Raw genomic sequence first — 9,884 nt, forward strand, 5'->3', positions numbered from 1 at the left:
GTGACTTTTGTATTGATAAATCTGCATATTCTGTGGAAAGATTTAAAAATCTTCAACCACTTCTAGTCACAAAACACACGGGATTAAAAGCAACATTAAATATCTATATAATACATCTCTTTAAATATCTACTTTCATTTTGGGATTTTTGTTGCTTATACTCTTCTTATGGAGACATATAACATCTTAAAAACTGATTGTACCTCACAAGATTCAAGCACTTTGAATCAATTTGCACTTTTGAAATTTCAAGCTGTTGTACAGTTGATAAAATGAAACAAACAAAAAAATTTCATTCACATAAAAAGACATTGTTTCTCTAAAAATCAACATTATTTTAAGATGCAGCTTTTTCCTTGGAAGGTAAGAATATTTTCCAACAAAATATAACTTACAGAATAATCATAGTAACCATATTTTAATGTAATGTTAATTGTCATTATTTTTCACAATTAAATTTTTACCATTACCTCATTTCTTTATCTGGAGAGCCAATAAATGACAAATGGGATGCATTTTTCATGACTCAGCATTTTGGTTATTTATTAAGTTAGCTCTAATATTTCAGTTGCCTTTATCAACTACCTGAAAAAACAAATCAATATCTGATAGGGCATTGCAGCAAAGTATATAAGCATGAGGTTTGTGCTGCTGAGTCTCAGTTTGTCACTTCCAGCCACCTGACTAAGAAGTGACATTTAAATCTTCCTCCTATCCCTGTTATCTGATTTGCAGGAACCCAAGACTTAAGCAACCATGTCCAGCTCAGGCGAGGCAGAGCTCCTACACACATTTAAGGGGATTCCCTTTACCACCAGGTCTTCTCCAGAGCTTTTAAAATCCTTGGATACTTTTGATGCTAGAGAAGATGATGTCCTTTTGGTTTCCTATCCCAAATCTGGTAAGTTCTCATTTTCAATGTTAATTGCATGAAGTCGTGATTTTGTGTTTCATGTTCTCTGCTTAAATTACTTGGGAAATGTCTGTGTGAAAGAAACAAGAAAGGATGTTTAAGTATGTGAATATATTATTCTGTCAGTAAATGTTCATATTACAAGGAATATGGGTCATTTTCCAAAATTTTGATTCTGTAATTGAAAACAATCTCAGGTGTTTTCATGTTAGAAAACAAATACATATTCCTGACCTGTAAGCAAAATCTGTACTTGAAAGATTTTCTTGAGGACTTTCTACATTCAATTATGAGCAAGTCAGGAATTGTAGGAAGTTATTTGTGTGCCTCTTGGCTGTAGATTTATTAATTTCTTATCCTCTCTCCACCCACCTCTCTTGGACAGAGAAGCACACATGCAGGGGGAGCTCAATCAATACTTTCAGAAATATACAGACTCAAGTTGTTGTAAGGACAAAAACCCAAACAAACAGATTATTCTAAAATAAATTATAAAAACAATTTAGCCACCTCTCAGTTTGTCTAATGGAATGGTTTTGGTACCAATATTAAAACTTCTCTCAGAGTTACTTTGTAATTCAGATATAGCCCTAATTCTTTCAGTGTTTATATATTTGGAGCCAATGGGATTATTTAGTCATGTAAAGTTTCTTGAATCTGTAGATTAAAATATAACTTGTTCACTGGCAAGGTGTTTCTGTATGAAAAATGCATGTTTCACGGTAATAAATATTCATCCTTTTTTTATTGTTTGTTTTGTTTACTTAAAATTCCTCTTCTGTAGGCACTCACTGGCTTGCAGGAGTTATAACAAAGCTTTACGATACTCGAGTCACAGTAACATCTCCCATTGAACTTGGAGACATTTCCCAACTGGAGGAGCTGAATAAACTCTCATCAAAGAGAATCATCCCAACACACTTAGACTACAACATGTTGCCTCCAAATTTTAAGAATAAGAAATGTAAGGTAAGGCAAAAATGATATCAAAGCAGTAAAATACGTAGAAAGTCTACCAGGAATCTATTTTGTCTTGTTGATCCTTAGTAATTTTTGAATGATTCACAGTTTTAGAAGTGTTTTGCTGTGAATTTTGGAGACACAGCTGACCACTAGTTGAAAGCAGCAGGAGCAGAGACTTGGACTGGGGACTGGGTTCTGCTCCTGCCCCACTGCTCCCATGGGGTGATTTTTACACCAGGCACCACACAAAATAGGACATCAACATATTTCGATCAGAAGTCTCTCATTAGTAATTGGGGTGTTCATCTCTCATTAGTAACTGGGGTGTTCTCATGACCTCATTTCCTACTCTCTTAGAAAATCTTGGCTACTTACAGGCTCCTCTGGGATTAAAGGAACTCTGACCCTCCTGCTGGAGCTTTCTGAAGAGCCCATAAAGGCATTGGGCAAACAGAGGAGAAATGACATGAGGGAGGCAGATTCAGAGCACAGTTTTGAGTTCATAGAATCACAGAATCACCTGGATTGGAAGAGACCTTAAAGATCACCTTGTTCCAACCCCCATGCAATGGGCAGGGACACCTACTAAACCAGTTCCTCCCATGCTAATGTGGGAGATTTAAAAAATAAGTCTCAGATTTTATATTCAAAGTAAAAAATTTCAGGATCACTCAGATCCAGACTTTTGGGACAAAGCTGATTTGAATAAAAGGACAAAATTTACGTTTTGCAGCTGTCCTTTGAATGTTAATTAGTAAATGCTTTCATATGTGAGATATATGAGATAATATGCTGACTCAAGATTAAAGTTAACACAGGCTCTTTCATAAAGCATAAACATTATCCAGCCAGGGCAAACACACCTCTGTCCGCATGGAATTGTTTGCTAATCACTATGGACTCCTTACTAAGAAGAGATTTCTAATTTAATGGCATGGTCACTGAAGGAGGTATCCTAAAGGAAAGGGTTTTGACACTGCCTATAACAATGCTCTATTTACACACAGAGCTCCTCTTAAATAAAGGGAGGATATTATAATAACTACATTTTCTTCATTTGCAGATGATCTACATAAGCAGAAATCCAAAAGACACTGCAGTTTCCATGTTTCATTACTACAGAGATAACCCAAACCTTCCCACTGTAGACAGCTGGACTGCTTTCTTTGACCTGTTCTTAAAAGGCAATGGTAAGGTTAAATGTTTTCTCTTTGCAGTTCATGTTAGTTTGTTATGCACAGAATGACTTAAGAAATTTAAACTGTGTGAAAACTCCTTATTGAACTCCTTATTCATATGGGGTTGGTAGGGATAAATCCTAATGCCAAGCTAAACAAGAGCAAATAATAGGATGCTCTCTTCAGCCCTGCAAGAAGTCATTCTGAGAAGCAGCTGCATCATTCCAGCATAGCTCTTTGCAGGTTTTTGCTGCTCTTTGCTGCCCTAGGCTAGCAGGGCCGTGGCTGGTGATGAGCATGTGAGGGGACTGTCACCAGGCTGCAGGGACAGCTGTGGCTGCAGGGACAGCTCTGACTGCAGGTCTCGTGTCTTCTCCAGGCTGGGAGACAGCCCTGGGCAGCTCAACAAAGGAGCCTGTTCCTAAAGCCCTTCTGCACACACTCTCCCTGATGTGCTGTCTCAGAAATGGGGTCCAAAGACCAAGGACAAGAGGGAGATTTTTCAGGAGTGGTGGGATGGCAGCTGGCAACAGGACCTTGTTCACATTTTCCACTCCCATATTTAGTGTTTTATTACTCCTTTGAGGACATGTGTCACCACAGTGATGATAACAGCAATAATGATTGATCACCTTGAAAACCCCAAAAGAAAAGTGCTTCTGCAGTCATCGCAGACTCACATCAGAGCTCCAGGAGTCAATCTGTTTACTGCCTCCTCCAGGCTTTGGCTCAGATCTAGTGTTCTTAGTCCAGAGCAGCCCTAAGGCACATGCTTCAGTGATTTGCAGGATCTTGGCTTGTTTGGTATCAACTCTGAATATACAATAGTGAAAAAAAAAAAGAAAGAGGATTCTATTCAAGGCCAGGCTGGATGGGGCTCTGAGCAACCTGCTCTGGTGGAAGATGTCCCTGCCCATGGCAGGGGAGTTGGAACTAAATGATCTTTAAGGTCCCTTCCAATCTGAAGCATTCTGTGCTTCTATGATTTTAAAGCATGTCCTATTTCCCCATAAATTATTAGCCACCTTCTATTTTCCGAGTGCTTATGTGTGGCATAAATGGATAACTATGTTGGTTAAAGAGAAATTTAGGGAAGAGGTGATGTGGAGGGAAAGGTGGTCATTTTTGCTCCTAGTAGAAACATTTCAAGGTTGTGCTGCTTGATCCAAATCCTGCAGTAGTCTTGCAGAGTTAATATCAGTTCAAAACAAGGGTTAGGACACACAGGGACAACTGTAATGACCTCCCTGGAGTCTCCAAGTCTCTTCTGAAGCCACCAGGATTGTGCTATCACTGGCCACATCCCCAGAGCAGCTGGCCAGGGGAGCAGGGTTTAATTGCACACTGTGGAGCACACATGCCTTGCACTTAGAAACTGCCTTATGTACTAGAGATGGCTCCAGACTGGAACATTCAGCTTAATTATAGCTATTAATTATAATTTATACTTAATTACAACTCACAGTTTGTGACCAAAATGATGCCCATTACAAGATTAGAATTTTCTGCTGGTGGTGGTTATAAAGCAAAGTCACAGTTCTGGAGAATGCTTGCTGAGCTTTCTCTGTTCAAGCCTCTTCTCATTGCCCTGCAAGAGGTTTTTATCTTGGCTTTGAAATGGAGAGGTCAGAATTTTGGTTTTTAAAGGAGCTGAAATTTAGCTGTGTTCCCATGGTTCAGCAAATGGAGCATTCAGACAAAACAAATCAGCTACAAACCCTTCTATCTGTGTCACTGGCTGAATGAAGCATTTGCACGAATTCTTTAGTAATTCTTCAGCATTTAAAAATGATACAGATTCCCTTCTGCTGGGATGAAAGAGAGGTAACAACTGTGTGCTCCATTTGCCAGCCTGCTCATTTCATCTCCTGCTGAGGTGATCAGATCTCTGTGACCACAGACATGTAGTCAGTCATCTGTGAGATGTTCGTATCTTGTTAGGCCAGTACATTTTACTTCATTATTGGCCTTTCCTTAGATCTGGAGCCTGCTTCCACTACAGAATCATATCTCAGAATAGTATCTGGCATGAAAACAAATTCCAACAAGAATGGAAACCTCTTTGTAAGTTCCTTTTGTAAATTAGCATCACTTGACACAAAGAACTGCCCGTGTTTTAGAGGATTATAGATACAAATTATTGCCCTAAATGTGTGATGTAGCATTACAGTTATTTATGAATAAAGTTTTTCTGGATCTCTTTACATGGGTTTTCCTTTCAGTTGTCTGTGGATCCTGGTTTGATCATTTCCTAAGCTGGGAAGAACATGAAGATGAGAAAAATATCCTCTTTTTGTTCTATGAAGACATGAAGAAGGTAAATATGCTCTCTGCTCTTGGTGCAAAAGGCATTACTTGTAAATTAGCATCATTGAAACATCAAAGAAGAAGATATAAGGAAAAAGGAGAAAGAAGGAAAATGTGAATATGTGTCTTTGGGCATATTTTTTATTTGCATGGAATTTAGTATTAACTAAATAATTCTGACTACACAAGTTATATAAACACGAAATCTTGTGAGAGTTGCATTTCTTAGATGCAGGAATGGGACTCAGACAATTTTCCTCAGGCTCAGGCAGAGTTTTAAGTTCCCCTTTTTTTGTCCTATGGAAAGACCAACCAAGGACATCTATTGAGGATCACACATTAATTTGCTATGTTTGACATTTCAGGTGAAATTTTCAAAAAGTGATGTAAGACAACAGAACTACTCACATTTGGGACTTGTGTTCCCAATAAAAAAGAAAATTAGAGGCTGGAGGGGTAGGGAAAAACTTCACTATTCTTAAAAAAGAATAAGTAAAATGTCAACATACCTTAGCTTTCAGAGAATAAATTTTTAGGTGAATAGAAAATATTTTCTAGTGTCTCCATGAAAATAGGTTTGTTCATTTTTTTGGGGGAAAAAATTCAACTACTAGGAATATAAACAAACCATTTTGGATGCTGAGTCACTTGTTAGATCTCTAGATACAGCATGTCCAAAGAAATAAGCTACTTGGAGCTGGGCTTTGAGTATTCTTCTATTTCCAGGCAAATAATTCTGAAAGACAGGAGAACATTTTATCTGAAGTGGGAGATAAAATTGACAAAGTGACTGTGTGTGATATGACATACTTATTTATTAATTTCTGTGAAGATGGCTAAGAGGGGAATCAAGTTTATTGTACCTGTCATGTGCACAATACAATGACATATTTAGCTTTGCTTGAAAGTAAATAAATGTGTGACAAACTCATTATGTAATAAAAGGGATAATTTTCAAATCAGCTAAAAGTCTGATAATCGGCCCAGAAACATAAAAGCTGTATTTTTCTTATACCTCAGGATCTCCCTAAGGTTGTAAAGGAAATTACTCTGTTCCTGAATTTAAATGTCAGTGATGATGATATCCAAGACATCTGCAACAAGTCCTCGTTCTCAGAGATGAAGAATGACACAGAAAAGGAGAACAGTGACCCCAGTCACACGGTGTGTGCTCTGACATCCAACAGGAAGCTGATTTTCCGAAAAGGTAAATTCCTTTGTGCCTAACACGGGAGAAGCAGTGGGAATCCAGACAAAGACTGCAGTGCAGGTCTTTCCTGGAGTCTTTGGGTCAGCCCTGGGAAGTGATGACAGGATTCTTCGACCTGAATCCCTATTAAAAATTACTTCCTAACTTCTCTGGCTGCAAATTCACACTTGTACTAGAGAAGCCTAGAGGATCTGAACTATAGCCTGCTCTGTGGGAGCTGTTGAGCCAAAAGGAAAGCCTCACCCAGCAATACTCTTTATCTGTCTTTTTTTTTTAATCTAAAAGTTGACCACCTCGGTGTTTTACAACGTCTCTGATATCACCTGCCAAGGTCACTTAGTTAACTAGAATAAGAAAGAGCCAGACAAATTCCTTCTGAATGAGACTGCTCTTATCACCCCTTATCTTACTGAAATATTCCTGAAGAAGGAATATGCTGACAACGAGAGCAACAACAAAAGAATGGTCATAGGTAACTTCCAGACCTTAGAAAATTTTCCACAGTTCTTAGCTCAGATGTGATTTTAAAATACCCTCAGGAGCTGTTTTCTTGCTCCTGGCATTTCAGAACCTTCCACAGGTTTGGATAACAAGTCAATCAAACCTACTGTTTTTTAAAATTATTTTGATTTAGTTAATTTTTGAACAACAATTGACAGTTTAAAACTAGGAGTTGTTTCAGTCAATAAATAGAGAAATGTTACCGTCCATTAATTCACAATGGTTTTACCAGTCAGCAAAAACAAATGACAACATATCATCTGTCAATAAAAAAGAAAAAAAAAAGAGATGCATTTTTCTCAGTCAGTGAACTTTGATAGATATGATGAAAATGTTGAAAAATCCCAACATTTTTACTTCCAAGTAGTTCCTTTGCTAATCCCAGACGTTTAGCTAGTTTCAGCCAGTTTACAGAAGAGTTATATGTATATATTTTGCTTTGGGGTCTCTTTTCCTGTCCTTTAGGGTAGCATACTGAATGCTATTTTAGTGAGAAAATGAGATGATTATTTTAGTCAGGTTTGGGATGCAGAGTATTTAGAACATGCACATGGAGGGAAACTGTAAGCATTGTCTCATAAAAATGTATCAGTTTATAAAACAATTTCCTTTTTGCTTGAACTGGGTAACAGTTGAAACACTTTTCTGATCACCAATGCCCATGGCCACCCAGAAGTATTCAATGGCCCATTGAAGTAGCTGGACATCTCAACCATAAAAATTCCTAGAGATTAGGAACAGGTGTTATGGTGGGATTAATTTGTCAGGCCATTCTGGGCTCCTTTTCTAGGAATTGTTTTTTGTCAGTGGCTTTTGGGCTACCACTCATTTAATAAGTTTAGATGGTGACTACAATTTCCTGTAAAGGTCCCTTCCCACCCAAACTGTTTTATGAATCTATGAATTTTTTGACTATTTACAAGACCATCTAGTAGAGAGACTCTTTACAAGGGCCTGGGGTGACAGGACAAGGGGGAATGGCTTCACACTGACAGATAGGAGGTTCAGATTGGATATGAGGGAGAAATGCCTCTCTGTGACAGTGCTGAGGCCCTGGCACAGGGTGCCCAGAGAAGCTGTGGCTGCCCCTGGATCCCTGACAGTGTCCAAGGCCAGGTTGGATGGGGCTCTGAGCAAGCTGGGTTAGTGGAAGGTGTCCTTGCCCATAGCAGGGGGATGGAATGAGATGATCTCTAAGGTCCTTTCCAACCCAAACCATTCCATGATTCTACAATTTCTTCTACTGACTGTGAAGAAACCCAGGCAGAGACCTTTAACTACACTCAACTAAGGCATGGCATGGCATCTGCCCAGATCACCAGGAGCTCTAATTCCACCTTGGAAAGCTGCTGTTCTTCCTCCACCACTTGTGTTGCTGGCACTAATCAGTTCTGAGGATGAGGCTTCATCAACTTTCATGGATGATGATCCAGATCTTTCCACCAGAGTCTCACCAGAACAGTTATGATCCTAACCTACCACAGTGACTGTGGTTAAGAATATATTAATATCTGTGCCAACTGCAACATTAACAAAACCAGGCTGTTTTAAAATCATTTTCTGCTCCACATATTGCTCACTTCACTGTTCTTTCTGCTCCTGTTTTCCTAGGTGCTGTTGGTGATTGGAAGAACTACTTCACTCCAAAGCAGAATATTAGGTTTGAGGAGATATTTAATGAGAAAATGAAACTCAGCAAGATGGCTAACAGTTTCATCTATGAGTGCTGAATCCCTGTGAAGAACAATATCCAGTTATCAACAAACATGCACAGACCAGTTGGTGGGAAGTTCTGAATGGGTGTTCCCATCAGTTTATAGTGCTTCCAATAGGAAGGATTGTAAACATGGGTTCTTGAGAACAGGAAAGTTCTGACACAGTGCCAAAACTGAACTCAGTTCTCAGGGGGCAGGTGTACATGGTTTCAGAGTCAGGTGTCAGACCTTGGTTTGACAACCAAATCTACTTCATAATTTATTTATTTTCTTTGCTCTAAGGGGATATGAACAGACTTCATAAACCTGAATAAAGAATTTTACCCAAGATAATATGAAGAGAAAAACAAAAAACAAACTTGCAAGAAACTGAATGTATAAGAAATCTAAAAACACATCATAAGAAAATGACCAAAAATTTGACCCCAGACTTGCTCCTTCTGTAATACACCATGATTTGGAAGTGCCTATTTTATTGGACATCGCTCTTGATAATTAAGTTGAAAACTGCAGCATTTGAAGATCTGAAGTCTGTTTACAAAAGTGTTTCTTTTTTTTCCTTTTCTTTTCTAACACTATATAGTTCTTTGATGTAACTTATTTCTGGATTAGGTACCAGAGAGTCTTTGTGTTTTAAATGCAACTGATAAAAATCCAAATAAATTTCAGCAACCACATGTTGAACAACGTAAATGTGTTTATTTTCCATTTGATTTTCTTTCTGCAAAATTCCTGTTTCCAGTGTTTTGATGAGAACTAGTTACTTTCCACTCCTTGAGCAACAAAACCAAACCACAGCTCAGAGACAACTTAATCCAAACAGCACTTATTTATTTACTCTGCCCTGATAAAACAGATTTTCCAAGAATCAGCTGTCTGTGTCCACATCTCAGGGAGTGTTCTACCAAGCCACACAGTTTCAAGGCAGAACACAGTTCCTGTGTGTGAGAGAAGCTCCTCTCCTGGGTGTGTTGTTTCTGAGGTACAGAAACAACCTTGTTTCATCAACACTCATCTCCCTCCAGCCACACACTTCACACTTGCCAGGCAGCCACTTCATTTCATACCTGCTTTGTGCAAGCTGGCATCAACATCTA

At 38.6% G+C, this 9,884-nt stretch overlaps 1 protein-coding gene across 1 annotated transcript; it reads left to right on the forward strand.

Moving 5' to 3' along the window:
• The first annotated feature begins 756 nt into the window (after positions 1 to 756).
• Positions 757 to 8,802, forward strand: LOC118700442 (sulfotransferase 6B1-like). The gene is made up of 6 exons (XM_036404910.1): positions 757 to 901; positions 1,698 to 1,882; positions 2,940 to 3,066; positions 5,277 to 5,371; positions 6,382 to 6,568; positions 8,684 to 8,802. Exons 1-6 carry the CDS (start codon positions 757 to 759, stop codon positions 8,800 to 8,802), a joined length of 858 nt encoding a protein of 285 aa, XP_036260803.1.
• The last annotated feature ends 1,082 nt before the right edge of the window (positions 8,803 to 9,884 follow it).

The sequence above is a fragment of the Molothrus ater genome, chromosome 5, assembly GCF_012460135.2.
Source record: "Molothrus ater isolate BHLD 08-10-18 breed brown headed cowbird chromosome 5, BPBGC_Mater_1.1, whole genome shotgun sequence".
In the NCBI taxonomy this organism is placed as follows: domain Eukaryota; kingdom Metazoa; phylum Chordata; class Aves; order Passeriformes; family Icteridae; genus Molothrus; species Molothrus ater.

Bases quoted from the DNA above. Each gene is read 5' to 3' on its own strand.
- LOC118700442 (XM_036404910.1), top strand. From the start codon at position 757: ATGTCCAGCTCAGGCGAGGCAGAGCTCCTACACACATTTAAGGGGATT. The intron at 3,067-5,276 runs GTAAGGTTAAAT...TTTTCCTTTCAG, and splicing joins CCTGTTCTTAAAAGGCAATG to TTGTCTGTGGATCCTGGTTT. The intron at 5,372-6,381 runs GTAAATATGCTC...CTTATACCTCAG, and splicing joins TCTATGAAGACATGAAGAAG to GATCTCCCTAAGGTTGTAAA.